Source organism: Saccopteryx bilineata, chromosome 1, assembly GCF_036850765.1.
Source record: "Saccopteryx bilineata isolate mSacBil1 chromosome 1, mSacBil1_pri_phased_curated, whole genome shotgun sequence".
NCBI lineage: Eukaryota > Metazoa > Chordata > Mammalia > Chiroptera > Emballonuridae > Saccopteryx > Saccopteryx bilineata.
This window is the reverse complement of record NC_089490.1, coordinates 43,162,507-43,185,162: the sequence shown is the minus strand read 5'-3', so window position 1 is coordinate 43,185,162 and position 22,656 is coordinate 43,162,507. Positions and strand designations below refer to the sequence as shown.

The following is a 22,656-nucleotide window of genomic DNA, read 5'->3' as shown; positions in this document are numbered from 1 at the left end:
ACCCTCAGGTCCCTCTGAAGGCCTTGTTCCAAGGACATTTCCCAATACCTTCCCAGGGTCGGGGGAGTTGCTTAAGGGGAGGAGGAGGTTCAGTGAGGGAGACGCTTAATGAAGAGGTTGCCCTGCTAATGGGAAGTTGGGTGAGGGGAATTTGAGTTTTAAAGGAACCTTGAATTTATCGGAGCTCTGGACCCAAACCTAACAATCAGACTCTTTAAAAAGTGTTGTTACCTTTTTAAAATATAATGTTTAAAAGATGTAGAGCTACTAGGAAAACCAAATAGGTCAAATGATAATAAGGATAGGAAAGTCCTATAAGGAAAGGTTAGAGGAGGTGTGGAATAGTTTGACTCCCAGAGGCTTTTTTCTTTACATTTTTATATTTTGAGGATAAAAAGTTTAATGTTAAAAATATAAAATTTAAGCCTTCTTTTATATAAATATTATGTACATTATATGTATTATAAATTATATACATTATATATATATCATATAAGCAAGAGACTGAGGAAGGGAGAGAGATGAGAAGCATCAATTCTTTGTTTTGGCACCTTAGTTGTTCATTGATTGCTTTCCTTTTTTTTTTCTTTTCCAAGTGAGAGGAGGAGAGATAGACTCCCACATGCACCCTGACCAGGATCCACCTGGCAACCTCATCTGGGACCAATGCTCTACCCATCTGTGGCCATGCTTACAGCCGAGCTATTTTTAGCTACTGAGGCGAAGGCTCCTTGGAGCCATCCTCAACTTGTGGGGCCAATACGCTCAAATCAATCAAGCCATGGCTGCTGGAGGAGAAGAGAGAGGGAGAGAGAATAAAAAGAGAGAGAGAACAGGGGTAGAAAAGCAGATGGTCACTTCTCCTGTGTGCTCAGACTGGAATTGAACCTGGGACATCTACACCCCAGTTTGATGCTCTATAACTGAGCCAACTGGCCAGAGCCCGATGACTGCTTTTGCATATGTACCTTGATTGAGGGACTTCAGCTGAGCCAGTGACCCCTTGCTCAAGCCAGTAACCTTGGCTTTCAAGCCTGTGACCTTTGGGCTCAACCAGATGGGCCTATGCTCAAGCTGGCAACCTCAGGGTTTCGAACCTGAGTCTGCAGTGTCCTAGACCTACGCTGATTCTCTATCCACTGTGCCACCACCTGGTCAGGCTTTCCTTAAATTTTAACAAGGTCATTAGAGTATAAATTTGACAAGAATTGACTTTATTAGAAGAAATTTAATCTGTCCAAACTACAGTTTCTTCTAATACAAAGAAAACCTTTTTCCAACTCTCCTTTTTTTTTAATGATAAAAAAATCAGGAAAGCATTAACTTATGTTTTAACAATATTTAAAATGCAAAATTTTAAGTATTTTTTTTAGCAAATACAAAGATTTACATACTGGGGAATAATTTCAGCTAGTAATCATCTAAATGTAATAAGCTATAGAGTTGATATTATTAGACAGACTTAGTTCATTTCTGGAATTTCCTTGTAGTCATGTTCTTTGTATTCTCCCATAATTAAAAAAATGATGTATTAGTATTTATGCTTTGCTAATACTTGTAGTACAGTGTTCAATCAATGTTTAAAGGAGACTCTGAAGAATATTAATTGAAATTGACACCATGGATATTCAAGGTCATCTAGGAGATGACAGTCAGGTAGCAGAGGGTATTAGAGAAATCATGCAGGATCACCCAGGATATTTGGGACTTTGGGGTAAAGCCTGAGAAGTATCATTATCACTTCTGCCCACATTCATTGGCTGAACTCAATCATGTCTCTATCTGACAGCAGAGGAGATTGGCTAAAGTAGTTTGGCTGTGTGCTCCAGAGAAAACTGAAAAATATTCAAATACATAATGTTGAATCTGCTTCAGAGCCTATTTCTATAACCAGGAGGTGGTAGTTGTCAATTTTGCTTTGAAGGGTTTCAGGTAAAAAAAATGATTTGAATAATGGTCACAGGGCAGTCGCCATTAATGTATTAATTGGTACAATAAAAAGTCATCATTTGACACTGGCTAATGTAGAATTGGATAATATAAAATATGTTTGTGCTTAGTTCTAGTTAATAGTTTAAAATTACTTGTAGGAAAATATTTTAAACACTTAACAAAAAATGGTTATAAATATTTAAAACTTGTAAATAAGCTGTATATACAGGTAATTGGCATGCTAATCAAATAACATGTATATTAAAATACATTTTACTTAAGGATTTACTATATATACTTGGAGAAAATTGCTTTTTCCATAGTAAATAATTTTGTAAATTACTTTTACAAATTCACACTATTTTTACCTGTGATTAGCCTGCAGTTGTAATTTAGCTCTTTGATTAAGTATTTGTATTTACATTCATTTTTCAACTTGCTCTTTGAGGAATAAATATTACCTATTCTGGAAATAGTAAGTGTCATAGGTATAACTCTATGTAAGTGTAAGTATGAAATAACCAGAATTATGAGACAACACAATTTACCTTCATATACCATGTTCTTCAGCAACTGTACTTCTTTACAATTGCTTACTCTTTTTGTAATTACTTTAAATGACATTTTTATCTGAAGGTTGTGTGTAATATACTTAAAAGAATATTAATCACATTTTAATTTCTTTAGGCCTATGGCATGTCAGCATTACCTTTAAATTTGATAAAAGGCACTAGAAGTGCTGCTTATGAACGTTTAGAAAACACTGAAGACATTGAAGAAGTAGAGCAACACATTCAAACGATTAAATCAAAGGTGAGTTGGCATTTTATTGTAACGAGGAAGCATAAAATTACTTTGTCTTTGGGCTGCTTTCAGATGTGACTTAGACATTGGCAAACACATTTTTGACATTGTTTGAATTGACTTACAACATATACTTAAGCATCATGCCTATATTTTAAAAATTTGTTGTGGCCTGACCTGTGGTGGCACAGTGGGATACAGTGTTGACCTGGAAGTGCTGAGGTCGCCTGTTTGAAACCCTGGGCTTGCCTGGTCAAGGCACATATGGGAGTTGATGCTTCCAGCTCCTCCCCCCCCCCTCTGTCTCTCATCTCTCTCTCTCTCTCTCTCTCTCTCTCTCTCTCTATCTCCCTCTCCTTTCTAAAATGAATAAATTAAAAAAAAATTTGTTGTGAAATATAAGACAATGTCAGTTTGAGAATTTTAGTGTTTTAACACCTAAAAAACAAAAGTTCTGCTTCCATATGACCAGAACTTTTCTAGTTCCCATGTGTGCTGATTCCATGTGTGACATTAGATTTCATTGTGTCACTTCAAGTTTTATGGAATAAGCTAAAGATTGTGTCTGACCACTTGCCAATTAAATGTGCTTCTAAAAATTAATAAAGTTTGTCTTTCACCATCACCTTCAAGTAAGAGATAAATCTTATTTATAGAATATAAGAAAAATAATGTGAATAATTCTACTAAAATAGCATAATCCTGGTACAGAAACAATATAAGCACATGAAAAAGAAAACTGTGGTGTCAGCATTATGGTAGAGTGAGGTGCCCCCATTGTCTCTTCCCTTCAGTCTACACGAGCAGTACATCTAAAACTCAACAGAATTCCTTTTCTCAACACACTAGGATGCCTGAGAGATCTATACATCTGTACACTGAAGGTAGGTGGATTAGAATGTATAGGGGAGGTGGATCTAGAGAGATGGCAGGGATGATGCTTGTGACCTTGGTTCCCTGGCCACGGCAGCTGAGCCCGCAGTTCTGGTTCTTCACCACAGCCCCAGCAAAGGAAAAGGAAGACATAAGCTGCATCGTCGCCCATGACTTGAGCTCTGTTACCCTGCTGTGGTAGTGCTGGCACCACCGGAGAGCTTGGCAGCAGCAGTGGAGGCAGTACGTGGGACTTCCTGGCCACATTGTTGCCAGCAGCCACAGGGAACTGGGCAGCAGTGGTGGTAGGGTTTGCAACCCCACTTTCCCACCTCACCTGATCCTGTAGCCATGGCAGTGGTTACCAAGACCCAGACTGGATGCAGGAGAGGGCACATGCCGTCCTGGTTACTCTGGTGGTGAAGCTTGTGATTATAGTGAAACCATGATTGCAGTGACACTGGCAGCATCAAGGCACAAGCAATGGAGAGGACACCTGTAACATCTCTGGCAAATACAGTGGAAGGTCAGAATTGCTGGCTCTCAGATATAACTAGAGCCAGCTCAGGTGTAAGAAAATAAAACCTTGTGCTTTATTGCTACCTACTGAAAAACAAAGGAAAGGCCTCTAAATAGTCTGTTGAATTGTTCGAGTAAATAAAGCTGTACTTAAATAAGGTGCTTGGTATTTCAGATGCTCTGGCAGGGGAGCAATCCATGAAGAACCATGAATAATCATGGTAATATGGTGTCGCAAAAAGAAAATGATCATTCTCCAGAAACCAAACTGAAAATTACAGATTATCTAAATGATAGAGAATTCAAAATAGCTATCATGAAGAAACTCAGAAGAAAAACTAGAAAGGCCAGTAAGCTCAGGAGTAAAATTAATGAACAGAAGTATTTTACAAAAAAAAAATCTGCAAAACTGAAGAAATGAGATGAAGAATGCATTAGAAAGCATTAGAAATAGAGCAGAGGATATGGAAGAATAAACTAGCTACAAGATTGAGATTAAAAATAATTCAGGTGAACAAGAAGAGAGAAAGATAAAAACACACACACAAGACATCTGTGAGCAATATATAACTCCATTAGAAAAGGCAACATAAGGATAATGGGTATCCCAGAAAAAGAAGAGAGGGAGAAGGGGACAGAAAGCCTATTTAAAGAAAAATTAGATGAGAAATTCCCAAACCTGAGGAAGGAACTGGACTTGTACTTATACAAATACAAGAAACTAACAGAAAACCTAATGATCTCAATGTAAAGAGAACTTCTTCAAGACATATTGAAATATCCCAAAAGTCAATGATGATAAAAAATCTATATAAATAAAAATGTAAATGTTCGTTTGTTCAAAATCTTAAATCTCCGCAAGTTCTTCACCAATTGCTTTGAAATTTTGATACAGTGTTGCATTCGAATATGCACTCTTTTTTATATACCTACTATTTTACAGATACAGATATCACACCTATGACAGATAAAAACATGTTTGTTTGTTTTTTAAAAAGTGCCTTCTGTTGGACGTAGAAGCAACACACACTATACTAAATATTTTACTATTCCATTTCAATGTTTCCAATTTACGATCCATTTACATGCAGCCAGACTTGAGGATGCACGGTTGCAGTTGCGACCGAGCATGGCGATGGCGTTCTGCAGCTTCAGATCTGCTTCATTCTCAACAGAATGAACGTGACAGGCTGAGAGTGGCTGAAAGACATCAACGAGAAACAGCAGATCAGCGTCAAACACGACTCTTGCTCAGCAATCATGCGATTACAATCGCCTTGCATTCCGGTACAACCCAGCTGATGATTCTAGTTTGAGCTGGCATGTTCTCATTGGCACTATGACTGAAGTGTGTCCTTATTGCAAGGCTCTGAAATTTAATGGAGAAACGAAAGGAATATGTTGTGCCACCGGAAAAATTAAACTGCCTCATCTTGGAGAACTGCCAGAGCCATTAAAAACTTTGCTTGTTGGATATACCGCCGAATCAAAGCATTCCCTATCTAACATCAGGAAATAGCACTCATGCTTCCAAATGATGTCGTTTAGCGTAGAAGTTGTAACAGCGCAATTCATGCCAACTTTCAAAGTGAAAGGACAAATTTATCATAAAGCCAGCTCCCTGATTCCATTCCCAGATGGTCAACATAAATTCCTACAAATGAATTTCATCGGTGATGGCAATGATGAATTGAATGCACACTGTGGAATTTCTACCAGCATAAAAAGGTCCGTTTCCCAATTGCAAGAGCTTCTTCACGAAAAAAACAATTTAGTGCGTTTGTTCAAAACAGCAATTGACATGATGCCATTTGATACACACAAGATTGTTATTCATGCTGACAAAATGGCTGCTGGAGAACATATGCAAAGATTCAATGCTCCAACCATAGACGAAGTGGCAATTGTTATAGTCGGAGATCAATTCCAAACTAGAGATATTGTTCTTCATCAGAGAAACAACCAATTGACAAAACTAGCAGAAACTCATCGATGCTATGATGCCCTGCAATATCCAATCATTTTTTGGGATGGTGCCGATGGATATCACTTCAACGTTAAGATGATAAGTCCAGTCAGTGGCGAAGAAACAAATATGAAATGCAGCACAATGAACTATTATTCATACCAATTAGTGATTTGAAAGAATGAAGGCAATCACATTTTGAAATGTCGTCAGTTGTTTCACCAATACATCGTAGATGTGTATGCAAAAATCAAAACAGAATGTTTGATATTCATCTGTTTGAATCAGACCAGGCTTCGCTCTGAAGAATACATTCATTTGCAAGATGCAGTTGTAAATGATGGTAATACAACTAATGTTGGAAGACTAACAATTTTACCATCTTCATATACAGGCAGTCCATGTCATATGTATGAGTATGTTCAAGATGCAATTGCATATGTTCGTCACTATGGGTGTCCAGACCTATTATATTCACATGCAATCCAGTTTAGGATAATATACAATAGCTCTTACTTCCTGGGCAATCGCCGGTGGATAGGCATGACATCACAGCACGTGTTTTCAGACAGAAGCTGAAATCGCTGATGGATTTCATGGTAAAACATGAAGTGTTTGGGTCTGTGCGCTGTAAAAAATTAATGAGCAACGTCGTAGAAGCAACAATCTGCCAGGACCTTTCAAAGGTGAAGATGTCCTCATTCCTCGCATTCCTATGATTCCAACAGATATGCCATTTCAATTTAAGAGATTGCAGTTCCCAATTCGATTGGCGTTTGCAGTCACCATCAACAAAGCTCAGGGCCAATCTTTAGAATTGTGCACTTTAGATCTATACACAGATTGTTTTTCACATGGACAATTATATGTTGCATGTTCTAGAGTCGGCAAACCAATCTCTATATCTGCACAGACAATGGAACAACAAAAAAATATTGTATACCCACAAGCATCATGAAATTAAACATATTAGAAATGTGCGCTTTCTCTTTTCTTTCTTTTCCATTTAACCAGACTGAGCCACAGCAACGCGTGCCCGGGTACAGCTAGTAAATAAATAAAAATTGGCCCTGGCCAGTTGGCTCAATAGATACAGCGTCAGCATCTGTCCACTTGTCCTGGGTTTGATCCCTGGTCAGAGCACACATGCGAAATGACTAGCTGCTTCTCCTTCCCTCCCTTTTTCCCTCTTCTTCCTTTCTTGCAACCAGTGGCTGAATTGGTTCAAGCATTAGCTGTAGGCACTGAAGATAGCTTGGTTGACTTGAGCATTGACCCCAGATAGGGGTTGCCAAGTGGTTTTTGGTCAGAGCACATGCTGGAGTCTGCCTCTCTATCCTCCTCTGACTTAAAAAAAAATTCTAAAGGCAGCCAGGAGACAAAGAAATATTATCAGCCTATATCAGATAGCAGAAATGCTCTCGGCCAGGAGGAAGTAGAGTGTCATATTCAAAATATTGAAAGATAAAAGTTTACAGCCAAGAATAATCTATCCAGCAAAGGTATTCTTCAGATATGAAGGAGCAATAGAGGCTTTTCCAGACAAACAAAATATAAGGAAGTTCAGCATAAGACCTATCCAAAAATATTAAAATAAGCTCTTCTACCAGAAATAAAAAAGTACACAAAGTTGAGGGTATTGCAACTTGATTATAAGTAGAGTGTTAAACAGTTAGTTACAGCACAAAGGTTAAAGGGGGAAATGCATTGAAAAAGTAACTTTACTTACTTCAATTTGGTAACAGGTACACAACATAAAAAGAGATAGTTTATGACAAAAACAGAAGGGGAGGAGGAAAAGGATGGAACTTGTATAGGCAAATGAAGATAAGATGATACCAGAAGGAAAAGGACTATTTTATCTGGTTACACTATATCTATATCTCTATATATATCTCAAGGTAACCACAAAACAAAAATCTAGACCACGGACATAAAATGTAAAAAAAGGGAAGGCAGAGAAAAACATTGGAAATCACCAAACTAAAATAACAGACACAAATGAAAAGCAACAATGGAGATATAGAGCAATCAGAAAACAAAAGATAATAGAGCAGTAGTAAATCCTCATATATGACTAATCACTGGAAATGTGAACAGACTGATCTCACCGATCAAAAGTCACGGAATAGCTGGATGAGTTTAAAAAGAAGACCCAACTGTTTGCTGCCACAGGAGACTCATCTCAGCTCCAAACACAAATACAGGCTCAAAGCAACAGGGTGGAAGATGATACTCCAAGCAAATGATATCCAAAAGAAAGCAAGTGTCGCTGTATCAGACAAAGTAGACTTAAAGCCAAAAAAGGTAATGAGACAAAGATGGACACTATGTAACAGGAAAGGGGAAAGTTCATCAGGAGGACATTTATTAATATTTGCACCCAACTTAAGAGCACCAAAATATATAAAACAATTACTAACATACCTAAGTGAAAAAATTGACAGGAGCACAATAATAGTAGAAGACTTTAATACTTCACTTATATTAATAGATCGTATAGACAGAAAGTCAACAAAGAAACATAAGCCTCACATTAGACCGGAGGGATTTATTAGATATGTAGAACATTCCATCCAAAAGGAACAAAAAATATTGTTCTCAACTGCACATGGAACACTATCAAGGGTATATGTTAGGATATAAAACAAGTTTCAGTATTTAAGAATATTGAAATAATATCAATTATCTTTTCGGATGGCAAGAATATGAAACTAAGAAGAAAGCTAGAAAAATCACAAATATATGTAGATTAAACATTATTGGAAAACCAAAAATTGCATGGAAACATGAAAATATGACATGCCAAAATCTTTGGGCTTCAGCAAAAGCAAAACTAAAAGTGAAGTTTATAGTAGTACAGACCTACCTCAAGAAAAAACCAACAGACCAATCTACACCTTAAAGATCTAGAAAAAAAGGAACAGATGAAGCTCAGAGTCAATAGAAGAAAGGAAATTGTAAAAATCAGAGCAGAAATAAAGACTAAAAAATAATGAAACTTAGAGCTGGTTTTTCTAAAAGATGCAAAATTGACAAACCTGTAATTAGACTCACTAAGAAAAAGGAAGTCTAAATGAACTCAAATGAAAGAGAAATTACAGTAGATGCCACAAAATGTGAAGGATAAGACAGTATCTTGAAAGCCTATATACCTCCAAATTAGACAAGCTAGAAGAAACATAAATTATTAGAATCCTACAGCCTTCATGAAATATCAATATGTTCAGGTAAAGGATGAAAGGATTCGGGGGAGGGGGGAGCAAGAATAACTGAACACATTACATGAAGTATCCCATAAAAATATGTTTTAAAAATATTCTCTCCACGTAACTTTACCATATATTTGGAAAACAGGGACTAAGAGGAAGTTCAGTATTAAATATACATACATCCACATTCTGATGCTGACCTTGATTCAGATATGTGTATTGTCACATCAAAATTGTCAGTTATTTTCAATTTGTAAATTTGCGGAAGGAGTCACAACTAACCTTAAAAAGTTTGCATTGCCTGATCTTCTAATTCTGATGGGTTACTTTATTAAGATCTTAATGGTAGAAACTTTTATTTTTGTTCTGTTGTTTGCAGAGCAAAGATGGTCGACCTTTGCCAGCCAGGGATAAACGCTCCTTAAAACAACTTGAAGAAAGGTTACGAACACTTAAGAAAAGAGAGAGGCACTTAGAATTCATTGAAAACAGCTGTTGGACAAAACTTTGTGGTGCTCTGCGGCCCCTGAAGGTAAATGGCATTTTAAAAGTAATGCTGTCACTCTTCTTCCAAGTTTATATATTACCTCTCAGAGAGGTTGATTTCTCCTTGTGAGTCATTACAGCTGGTATTTAAGAGTATGGGTTTTGAGTTAAAATAATCTGGTTTTGAATCACAGTTCTGTGCTTTGGTAGCTTGGGCAAGATACTCTGAACTTTATTTACTCCTGTGTAATGCAAGTGTACTCTGTGTAATCAACAGACTTGTTTGGGAAATATAAATATAGATAAGTAATGTAGTGTACTGTTAGTATATTTTGCAAGTTGTATTTTTCTATAAATAGGAGACCTGGGACTCAGTACAACTTACTTAGGAGCCCCAACTGAAAAGTAATTGAGTTTGCTTAATTGTTAGATGATATGTGGCTAAAACTATGTAAAAATGTATTATTTGAGATGGAAAACCATTACTTGTTTTTTTTGGGGGGCAGCATATTTGCTAGCATTGAATTCATGGGCCTGTGTCACTTAAACATAATTATTTAAATGGAATCAAGGTTATCTTAATAAGACCTTGAGTCTAAAAAGTAGCTAGAACTGCTGGCCACAGACTTCCATATGTGCCCATTTTCTGTCTGACATTTCAAACACCAGAGCTTTGCATACCATACGTGTATAATGCCAGTAATAATTTCCAAAAGTGTAGTAAATAGACTGGTTTAAGTAAAGTTAGGCAAAATGAATCTAGAAAGTGGGTTTTGGCTAAATTTTTTAAAAAGTATTTTTTAGAACCCATCAGAGATCAGTCAGATTGAATTCTAATGCTGCTTTGTCTTCCTCTTATAACTAGAAAGGAAATGAGGAAATGCAGTTACTGCTCACCCCCAAAAGCTCTTCTTTTAAAAGAATTTTTCAAAAATATACCATGATTAGTTCTGTGTATCATTATTTTACCCTTCTGTTAGAATAAGATTTTTAAAGACTCACCATAATCCTTTTTCCCCAAAGTGATTTGTCTTCATAGTACCAAAGGTATGATGAAGCCTTCCCCAACCTTAATCCTAAATTGTTTGTAGCTTCTTATAAATATTTATAACCAGTCTGTAACATTAACTGCGTTGTTTTAAACATGCTCTGTTCCATTTAACTGAACATATGCTTAGAAGGGTTTTTAAATCACCTTTATTAAATGTGCAGATTGATTTTTACCAAATATGTATTTATAGAACATCCATATTACCCCCCAAAAGTTACTTTGTCTCCCCCTGCTTCCTTGAGCTCAGACCCTAGACAACCACTAATGCACTTCTGTCGTTATAGTTTAGTTTTATGTGTTCTGTAATTTCATATAAAGGGAATCATGGATGCATAATCTTTTTAAAATTTAATGGGGAGTGTATAGTCTTTTGTCTGGCTTTTTTGTTTTTGAGATTCATCCATATTGCATTTTTTAAGTGGTTCATTCTGTTTTATTGCTTAGTAGCATTCCAACATGTGTCTGTGTCACCTTTTGTTTATCCACTTACTTGTTAGTAGATTTGAGTTGTTTCCAGTTTGAGGTTATTATGAATAATACTGATGTGAACATTTGTGCATAAATCGTTGTGTAGATAAGTGTGTGCATTTCATTTATTTTTTCTTGGGTAATTAATTGTCTAGGAGTAGACTAGCTGGGCCCAATGTTTAATATATGTTTTAAGTTTATAAGAAATTGCCTAAGTATTTTCCAAAGTGGTTGTACCATTTTGCATTCCCACAGCAATATAAGATTTCTAATTTCTTCATATTCTTGTCAACTCCTGTTTGTAATAGTTTTCCTAATGGGTGTGTAGTAGTATCTCTTTATGGTTATAATTTGCATTTCCCTGATGATTAATGATATTGAACATCATCTTGTCTTCTTATTGGCTATTTTTTTATCTTTTCTAAAATGCTTGTTTGTCCATTTAAAAAGTAGGTTTTTGTTTTTTGAGTAAGTTGCAATAATTTTTTTATGTATTCTGAATCAAGTACTTTGTCAATATTTAGGTATTGTGGATGTTGTCTTCTAGTCCGTGGCTTTCTTTTCTGTTTTCTTAACGCTCAAAGAGATGTTTCTAAAGTTTTTATAGCAAACATTTTCTCCTTTGTTTTCATCTAGAAATTTTATAATTTTAGCTCTAGTATTTAGGTTTGTGGTCCATTTTAAGATAATTTTATGTGATGGTATGATCTAATGGTCAAGGCTTATTTTATGTTCCATATGGATATCAGTGCCATTTTTTTTTCAAGACTATTCTTTACTCATTGAATTTCCTTGGCAAGTTTGTCAAATCAATTGATTATATATGCACACACACGTGTGTGGGTCTGTTTTTGGACTCTTCTTTATTGATATTTATGCTCTTGTGCTAAAATTTGATTACTAGAGCTTTCAAATCAGTCATGAAATCAGGTAGTGTAAGTTCTCCAGTTTTGCTTTTTCTCAAAATTGTTTTAGCTATGCTAAAACTTTTGCATTTCCATATAAATTTTAGAATCAACTCATAACTTCATAACGCATTTATGGCAATTTCTGTTGGGATTACTTGGAATCTATAGGTAAATGGAGAGAAGTAATATCTTTTTTTTTTTTTTTTTTTTTTTTACAAAAACAGGAAGAGAGAGAGGAATAGATAGGGACAAACAGGAATGGAGAGAGGTGAGAAGCATCAATCATTAGTTTTTCGTTGCGACACTTTAGTTGTTCCTTGATTGCTTTCTCATATGTGCCTTGACCGCTAGCCTTCAGCAGACCGAGTAACCCCTTGCTCGAGCCAGCGACCTTGGGTCCAAGCTGGTGAGCTTTTGCTCAAACCAGATCAGCCCATGCTCAAGCTGGTGACCTCAGGGTCTCGAACCTGGGTCCTCCGCATCCCAGTCCGACGCTCTATCCACTGCGCCACCGCCTGGTCAGGCTGTATTGCAGATTTTTAAATTGTATATATTTAGTTTTATATTGCGGATTTTTCACTATATCGTGGGATTTTGCGGTGTATAGGTATTTTTATATTTTTAAAATTATTTTTGCAGTAAAATAAGCATTTTCTAGCCTAAAAAATTGAAAACAATATCAAAATATTAATTAAGACATATTAGTTTTCACTGGTGAGTACCCATATAGAATTTTACATGTGGTTAATATTACATAAGTTTAAGAGTGTAGTAAGTGTTTATAAGAGTAGGAAAGGTGAATAACAGTGTGGGAAAGGTTTATAAGAGTGTGGGGAGGGTTTATAAAGCCTTAAAAAATATATATATATAAATAATAAAATATAAGGCTGCTACTTTGCAGATTTTCAACTACCATGGCGGTTCTGGAACCAAACCCTCACGATAGATGAGGGGCCACTAAGATTTCCAGTTGCTTTTTTTTCTCACTGCACTGGATGAAACCTCCAATACAGTTTATTTTGTAGTCCTTTTACTGTATAACTATGTTATTCCAAAATATTTATCTAAATTCTTACCTATCTTTCCATTATCTAGTTCTGACTTAGGAGTAGTTAGTAATAATTAGTACTAGGGAAATATCTGGAAATACAAACTTACTGTTATGTAATTGAGGGCTTAACATGAATGCCAAGAGATAAATACTTTTTTTGTTATTGTTTAAATGAAATATAGAAACTATTTATTACTCATTATTTCTGGGTTTATCCACAGTTGATTAATTCAAATACAGGAAGCCAGCCCTGGCTGGTTGGCTAAGCGGTAGAGCATCAGCCAGGTGTGTGGAAGTCCCAGGTTTGATTCCTGGTCAGGGCACACAGGAGAAGCACCTGTCTGCTTCTCCACCTTTCCCCTGTTCCTTCTTCTCTATCTCTTTCCTTCCCACAGCCAAGGTTCCATTGGAGCAAGTTGGCCTTGGCGCAGAGGATGGCTCCATGGCCTCTGCCTCAGGCACTAGAATGACTCCGGCTGCAATGGAGCATCTCCCCAGATGGGCAGAGCATCGCCCCTGGTAGGCATGCTGGGTGGATTCTGGTCAGGCACATGCGGGAGTCTGTCTGACTGCCTCCCCACTTCTAACTTCGGAAAAAAACAGAAAAACAAGAAAAAAACAAAAACCAGGAAGCCATGTGCTCTTAGTGTTTCTTAAACATTAACATCTAAGTAGTTCTAGTAGAAGAAGGTAGATACAGTTCCACTCACCTCTTTTCAGTGCTCAGAATATACTGAAGGTGATTTAACACTGGTAAGAAGTGCCTGGTACAAAATTTCTTTGAAGTACCATCTATCTCAAAAGTTTGTAGCAGTATTGCTCTTTACTCCATGCTATACTCTGTTTGTTTTATTAATAAGATATATTCAATTTTAAAAATTTGCAAATGCAAAAGTTCTACATTTTTTCCCTAAGACTAGATCTTCATGAGATGCCTGTTGATCTTGTGGTTTCACATGACCATGCATTCCCTACGATGTGCACATCTCATTTCAGAGCACGAGGGTTCAGTGCATGAACTTTGCTGTTTTGAGTCCTTGTTCTGATCCTTATCAATCTATGTAACCTCTTTTCCCTTCACCTTTCCAAACCTCAATTTTCTCATCCTTAAAGTGGAGTTATAATATATGTATGCTGTGCATCACCTTTTAATGTACAGAGTTCAGAAAATTGCAGCTGCTATTGTTATAGTTCTATACTTAAGGTTTTTCAACTTCTTAAAAATAACTGTCATGAAATTCAATGGAGAAAATTAGTTTTGTGTTTAAGGCACTTACAAAGATAAGCATTTAATTAGAATGTTAATAGCTCCTTAAAACAGCATTTATATATACTACTGAACACATTTCTAAATGTTCATTCTAAAATGTTCTTTAAATATTTGATTAAACTCTCCTCTGACAGGAGGGCATAAGGGCATACCTTGAGCTTGTCCAACTGATTGGCCTTGCTAACCTACAGGTTAATTAGGTTTGAAATATAACTTGATATTTTACTATATATACTTCTTATTATATATATCTGGGCATGTGTTTGTGTATACGTGTGTACTTGCCTGTTAGTACACGCAGACGCTAAGAAAAGCCCTGAGACTTAAAGTCTGCCTTCATAAATGGAAAGCAGGGCAAGGCTGAAGAAAGAGGCTGGCCACTGCATCCTGATAATTAATAGAGTTTATTAAGAGAAACTCACATAAGAGGCCTGTCCTGGGTGGCTTCAAAATGAAATGAATCTCTGCATCACTTGGCAGGTGCCAAGGAAGTATAAGGTAAAATGGGGGGATAATCACTGGTATGAGTACGTGAATACTATAAAGTATGGGAAATTACATGCTTGACCAGGTCAGGACAACAACCTGTTTCAGGAACCAGCACATAGCAGGAGATAAGGGAAGGGTGCTGATTATGTCAGAATAGACATCGGTTGCAGTCACAGTTTCTAAGAGGGATTGGCTGACAGCAGTCTCTCTTCCAGCCCAGGTCCGCCTTGCAGAGCAGACAGTAGTTATCTCTCCTCCATGTTGCTACATCCAATGCCTTGATGAGCTTTCTTCTAAGAATTTAATAGGGTTAGGTCTTATGTTTAGATCTTTATTTTGAGTTAATTTTTATGTATAGTGAAAGGAAAGGGTCCAACTTTATTCTTTTGCATGTGGATGTCCTGTTCTCAGCATCATTTGTTGAAAAGACTATCTTTTCCCCATTGGATGGGATTTGAAACCTTGTCAAAAATCATTTGAACATTTTGTGAGGATTTATCTATGGGGTCTGTCCCATTGGTTATAAGTCTATCTCTGTGCCAGTACCAAAACTGTTTTGATTACTGTAGCTTTGTAGTAAGTTTTAAAATCAGGATGTGTGAGTCATGTAATGATGGGTTTTTAAGTTTCTGCAAAAACACCATTGTGATTTTGATAGTGATTGAATCTATTCTGTGGATTACTTCTAATAGTATTGTCATTTAGCAATATTAAACCTTCCAATCCATAAATACGTCTTTCTATATATTTTTCTTAATTTCTTTTAGCAGTATTTTTTAGTGTTCAGTGTATGTTATTTGCCTTCTTATTTAAATTTATTCCTAACTATTCTTTTTTATGTTAGATAAATGGAATTTCCTTAAATTACCTTTCAAATTATCCATTGTTCATGTACACATACTTAAATAAATGTTTGTTTATTTAAAGAAAATCCATAACAAAGAACTGGTAAAAAAAATTTTCTGATTGCCCTACTTCTCTCCCAAACCCCTAAGAAATAAGCAAACCTTAACATGACTAAATTTTATAAGGTAAGCAAGCAATGAAATATAATTTTTTAAAAATTATTTATTATTTATTTGTGAGAGAGAAAGGAACAGACAAAGGCAGACAGGAAGGGAGAGAGACGAGAAGCATCAACTCATAGTTGCGGCACCTTAGTTGTTCATTGATTGCTTTTGCATATGTGCCTTGACCGGGAGGCTCCAGCTAAGCCAGTGACCCTTTGCTCAAGCCAGTGACCCTGGGCTTCATACCAGTAACCTTTTGGCTCAAGCTGGGAACCATGAGTCATGTCTATGATCCCATGCTGAAGCCAGCGACCCCACACTCAAGCTGGGGAGCCCACGCTCAAGCTAGATGATCCCAAGCTCAAGCCACATGAGCCTGAGCTCAAGCCAGTGACCTTTGGGTTTCGAAACTGGGTCCTCAGTGTCTCAGGCCGATGCCCTTTCCACTGCGCCACCACCTGCTCTGGCAAAATACAATTTTATTATACACTGGCAGTACATAGTTGTTGCCAAGGTATGTGGAAATATTTTCATTTTTCTTTAGTCATATTTCTGTCATCCTAAAACCTTCTGAAATTAAATGTGAATTATGTTTAAATATGTAGCAGATTTCCTTCTTCAGATAATAGTACTTAAAGCATGTGAAGTTTTAGGCCACACTGTGAAAATACCTAAAGGCAATGACTGACTCTAACTCTAAAATAGGCTTATTAAATATTGTATTGAAAGTATAAGCGGACATTTCAAATTTTTACTTGATCACCCTTCATTTGAGAGGTATATTTTGGGCTTTAGTGTAGTGCTTCTTAATTTAAGTTAAAATTGATATATTTTGGAGTGTTTTATGTTGAAAATAATTGAGTATTAAAGTTTGTATAACCTACAAGATCTTTGTAGATTGTCAGTAAGTTTGTGATACTGATATTAAAGTTTATACAACCCACTTGTAAATTATGTAAACCTTCTGAACATTAGTACAGCAGTAAAGCTGGAGTACATAAAAACCCTTGGATTGTAACTTGGAAATCATCGGCTGATTAGTACATAACCTTGATTTGTGTGTTTGTGTTTAAGAACAACTTATTTAATGTATATTGTTGATTCATCAGCATTGAACTTATAACCAACAGCAGTATAACTCGTGCCAGCACACAGCTTACCTAATACATGTATTTTCTTAGTAATCATGGCCTAGTTGTTTGTGGAACTTGGGATGATGTCAAGAAAAATAAGAGCCTAGATTTTAGTAACGTAGATTTCACCCCTTTTTTTCTTCTGAAATTTTATTTCTTAGAGACCAAGTTCCAAGAAGATTTTGCTAGTTTTCTACCTTCCCTAATACAAGGTTTATATAGTAGAAGGAAATATGTTCTACCAATTACAATGCGTAACAGATTTCTCCACAGCAACATGGTTTTACCTTACAGCTTTAGTGATGCTAGTATTCTATTTCAGAAATATTATCAGTTATATAGTCTTTTCTGGGCTGTGATAATTTTTTTTTTTTTTTTTTTTTTTTTTTTTTGTGACAGAGACAGCTTCAGAGAGAGGGACAGACAGACAGGGAGAGAGATGAGAAACATCAATTCTTCATTGCGGTTCCTTAGTTGTTCATTGATTGATTTCTCAAATGTGCCTTGACCAGGGGCCTACAGCAAACTGAGTGACCCCTTGCTCGAGCCAGCCACCTTGGGCTCAAGCTAGTGAGCCTGGCTCAAACCGAATGAGCCCGCACTCAAGCTGGTGACCTCGGGGTCTCGAACCTGGGTCTTCCGCGTCCCAGTCTGATGCTTTATCCACTGCGCCACCATCTGGTCAGGCTAAAATTTTTTATGTATATATAATTGGCATATACAGTATATATAGATGTATATATATATAGTAAGCATTATATATATATACACACACATTGTAATTCTATGGGAAAATGTTCCAAATTCCATATTTTACTATTGTTAAACTAAAACCTGATGACTTTCTTGGTGCTGGGTTTTGTATGTGTGTATATTGGTCTTAATACAGTCCTATTAGTCTGAACTTTTCAATTAATTTTTAAATTTATATGTAACTGAATATCAGCCTTGTTTTTTGACCTAGCAAAGGGTCTCATGTTTACATACAAATGAAGACTTTTAAATCCTTTATCTGTTTTATATATGTGTTCTCAATGTCATAATGAAAATTTCAATGACAAATGCCTAAGATTATATACAAATTAAAATGTTCTTGGATCATTTTAATTAAATTATGGTCATATACTAGCAACTCATATTGAACATAATGGTTTTATGCTTTTAATATCAACTTTTAGAACTATATTTTAATACTCTCTTTCCTTTTAGATCATTTGGGGAATATTTTTCATCTTAGTTGCATTGCTGTTTGTAATTTCTCTCTTTCTATCAAAGTAAGTAAACTAGACACATTTTCTAAAGCACTTACATAAATCCTATGATGTTACACATTTTCCATGCTGAATTCATTAATGTTGTCTGTTCGAGGTTTTTTTTGACTCAGTTGAATTTGCATGCTTAATTATGAATTAACTGAAAACGTGGTCATATAATTTATAAAATCACTCTATTTCTTTGTTTGTCTTAGTTTGGATAAAGCTCTTCATTCAGCTGGAATCGATTCTGGTTTTGTAATTTTTGGAACAAATCTGAGTAATCCACTGAATATGCTTTTGCCTTTACTACAAACAGTAAGTTAAAAAAGTCATTTTATATTCTAGCAAACATTCTCACAACTGTCAAATTATTATGTTGAAAAACCTATTAATACTTGGCAGTAGCTTCTGCCCTCTGCTGATTTAGCTTTTTATTTATATATATAACTTCTACACTGATATATTGCTTTAAGGATTATTAATTATTAGCTTAATTTGTTAAAGAATTTTTCTTAGGATAATGGTACTAAACAATTTGGTAGTAGTTTGGTAGTTGTATTATGGGGATTTTGTTGTGGTTGTATTTTTATAATAGTCTAATGTAAGTCAGGGTTGATATTTTAAACATTTGCTAAATAAGAGTAATGAAGTTTTAGTTAATTTTATATGACTTGTAGAGCCTTGTTTGTGTATTGAATTTACTTTTATCTTTTTTTCAGGTTTTCCCTCTTGATTATGTTCTTATAACAATTATTATTATGTACTTTATTTTTACTTCAATGGCGGGGATTAGAAATATTGGCATATGGTTCTTTTGGATTAGAGTGAGTATATATTACAATATTATTTTCCTCATTTTGTGCCTTATTTTAATTATTGAAAATAACCTTAGATTGATTATATAGAAGTTGTAAATATATACTAAAATTGATGGAAAATTAGCTTTTCACTTTATGCTAAGATAAAAAGCTTTTGTCTAGAGCAGTGTTTATTAGACAGGAGTGATTTTGTCCCCCTGGATACCTTTGGCAAGGTCTGGAGACATTTTCAGTTGCTCCCAGTAGGGGGGGCACTATTGGCACTTAGTGGGTGGAGGACAGGGTTTCTGATAAACATCCTGTAGTGCACAGGGCAGCCTCTGACAACAAGGACTTACCTAGCCCATAATGTCAGTACTGCCGAGGTTAAAAAACAACTCTGCTCTAGAATTTATATTATATACTTTCATTAGTGTTTAGCTGCATGAAAACACATTGAAGCACAAATGGATACACTGGAGCTCAAAAAATAGTCCTTTCTACTAGGAGTTAAAGATCACTGTATCATTAGAGAAAGGGTTATTTTCTTACACTCATTTGGAGTTAAATTAAGAATTTTAAAATGACCTGACCAGGCAGTGGTGCAGTGGATAGAGCATCAGCCTGGGATGCAGAGGACCCAGGTTCAAAACCCTGAGGTCACTGGCTTGAGTGTGGAATCATAGACATGACCCCATGGTCACTGGCTTGAGCCCAAGGTCGCTGACTTGAGCAAAGGGTCACTCACTCTGCTGTAGGCCCCCGGTCAAGGCACATATGAGAAAGCGATCAATGAACAACTAAGGTGCTGCAACAAAGAATTGATGCTTCTCATCTCTCTCTGTCCCTATCTGTCCCTCTCTCTGACTCTGTCAAAAAAAAAAAAAAAAAAAAAAAAAACATTTTAAAATGAAGCTGTATCAAATAGAGACTACTTAAAGCTGTGAGTAAAAGAAAAACCATTTAAATAGTAGCTTAAACTAATGAATGACTTCTTGCTATGGTGAAAAAAATCTAATATTGCTTTAGTAGATCAAAAATGTCAAGTTCAGTATCTCTGTAATTCTCTTGGTCTCTCCTTCATTATTGTAATATGGCAGCTGTAGCTCCATTTGTCCTGTCCATGTTACATAGGGAAAAGGCAGAAAGGAGGAAGGGGTGACACCTGTAAGAAGCAGGACATCCCCAGAAATCCCCAGTGGACTTCAACTTTTCTTTTAATGTTTAATATTTTATCACTACTAACCACTAATAGGTGAAAGGAAGCTGGGAAATGTAAAATTTTATGGGATCATATCATCATCTCATCTAAAATTAGAATTCTGTTACTCTATATTGTACCACAATCTACTAATAAAACAGATAGATCAGGGGTCCCCAAACTTTTTACACAGGGGGCCAGTTCACTGTCCCTCAGACCATTGGAGGGCCGGACTATACAAAAAACTATGAACAAATTCCTATGCACACTGCACATATCTTATTTTAAAGTAAAAAAACAAAACGGGAACAAATACAATATTTAAAATAACAAGTAAATTTAAATCAACAAACTGACCAATATTTCAATGGGAACTATGCTCCTCTCACTGACCACCAATGAAAGAGGTGCCCTTCCAGAAGTGCAGCGGGGGCAGGATAAATGGCCTAAGGGGGCCGCATGTGGCCCGCGGGCCGTAGTTTGGGGACCCCTGAGATAGATGATACCTTATTTTCTAAAATAAAAGTTTTCTGCCGTTGAAATGAAGCAAGCTACCTGATTCTTTGTATTTGTTAGCATATGTTTTAGTTTTACTCTAGTGTAGGTACATAAGATATGTACTCAGATTATTATAAATTTTCACAAACTAGATTTTATGACAGTATGAGGTTGTTATGAGTATTTCATAGAAATGAGTATTTATAAACATGTGAGATGTTCTTGTGCAGTAATGTTATATAAAACCACAAATATATTACTAATACTAATAGTTTAAAATAATTCTTCTCACCTTTTTTTTTTTTTTCATTCTTCTTTTCCAAGTGAGATGAGGGGAGATAGACAGACTTCTGCATTCTCTCCTACTGGGATCCATCCGGCAATCCCCATCTGGGGCCAGTACCCTGCCCATCTGAGGCCATGTTTACAACTAAGATATTTTTAGCACCTGAGGCAGAGGCTCCATGGAGCCATCCTCAGCACCTGGCGCCAATGTGCTTGAACCAATTGAGCCATGGCTGCGGGGGGTGGGGGGGGGGAAGAGAGAGAGAGAGAGAGAGAAAGAGTGAAGATGGAGGGTGGGGGGTGGTGGAGAAACAGATGGTTGCTTCTCCCTGTGCCCTGACTGGGAATCGAACCCAGGACATCCACATGCCAGTTAGATGCTCTGAGCCAACTGACCAGGGCTAATTCTTCTCATCTTTCGATAGATTTAGAGGTAGTACACAATTCTTCTTAGCTCTATGAACTTCTAACAGATGCTGTTGCATAATAAATTTAGAACATTTGTCTGGAAACAGATGATTTAATACCGGTATTTTCTCTTGGGCCTCGATTTTTAATGAACCATTTACAGTCTCCTTTGAATATAGATGCTTTTCTATGATTTAAAAATAAACAAATCTAAACCTAAAAGCTTTATAGGGAGAAAATTGTCTTTACCATTCTTATAATTATTTGGAATGACTAAGAATTCTTAGTATTTATTTTGAAATAAGAAATGGTTGATGGAACTCTTTTATCACCCCTAACACACGAGCAGGGCTTAGTGCCTTACAGAGAAAGCCTGTTGCTGAAATACTGTTACTGTCCTTTTCTTTCCAGTTATATAAAATCAGAAGAGGTAGAACCAGGCCCCAGGCACTCTTATTCCTTTGCATGATACTTCTGCTTATTGTCCTTCACACTAGCTATATGATTTACAGCCTTGCTCCCCAGTATGTAATGTATGGAAGCCAAAACTACTTAATAGAGGTAAGTACAAACTTTAAAAATTTATTATTTTGATGTTAAAGATACTGATATTTAAAAGCAAATTTTAATTTGTGAAGGCTGGCACATTAGCTCATTAGATTAAAATTAATATTGGTAAAACTTTTTTCACTCCATTTTTTAACATATTTATATTTGTTTCATACAAGTTATTTTTTTAAATAACATACTGAATTTCATTAAAATGTTTTTTAATGAATCCCATGGTGCTAAGCTACTGAGCTTTATCTCAGACTATATTAAAAGCCATAACATTGCCTCTAAGATAACATTTTAAGTAATTTTATTAATATGGCTCCCCAGAAAGTTTTGTTGAGCAAACTATGTCTGCTTATAATACTACAAATCACACAGGAGATGCTTTATGTATTTATTTGTGGGTAACTGGGCTTTCTTTTAACATGCTGTAGGTATGCTCTTACCTGTAACACTGATGTTAATCTTTCAAAAGCTGGCTGTA

General features: G+C 36.1%; 1 protein-coding gene across 1 annotated transcript in view; it reads left to right on the top strand.

The window, feature by feature from the left end:
* LMBRD1 (LMBR1 domain containing 1) overlaps nucleotides 1-22,656 on the top strand; it is a 124,779-nt gene that overhangs the window by 62,522 nt on the left and 39,601 nt on the right. Inside the window, exons 8-13 of the mRNA XM_066253193.1 lie at nucleotides 2,620-2,745; nucleotides 9,686-9,838; nucleotides 18,382-18,446; nucleotides 18,641-18,743; nucleotides 19,148-19,252; nucleotides 22,029-22,178. Coding sequence (XP_066109290.1) covers nucleotides 2,620-2,745; nucleotides 9,686-9,838; nucleotides 18,382-18,446; nucleotides 18,641-18,743; nucleotides 19,148-19,252; nucleotides 22,029-22,178 — 702 coding nt within the window. The remainder of the gene's footprint in view (nucleotides 1-2,619; nucleotides 2,746-9,685; nucleotides 9,839-18,381; nucleotides 18,447-18,640; nucleotides 18,744-19,147; nucleotides 19,253-22,028; nucleotides 22,179-22,656) is intronic.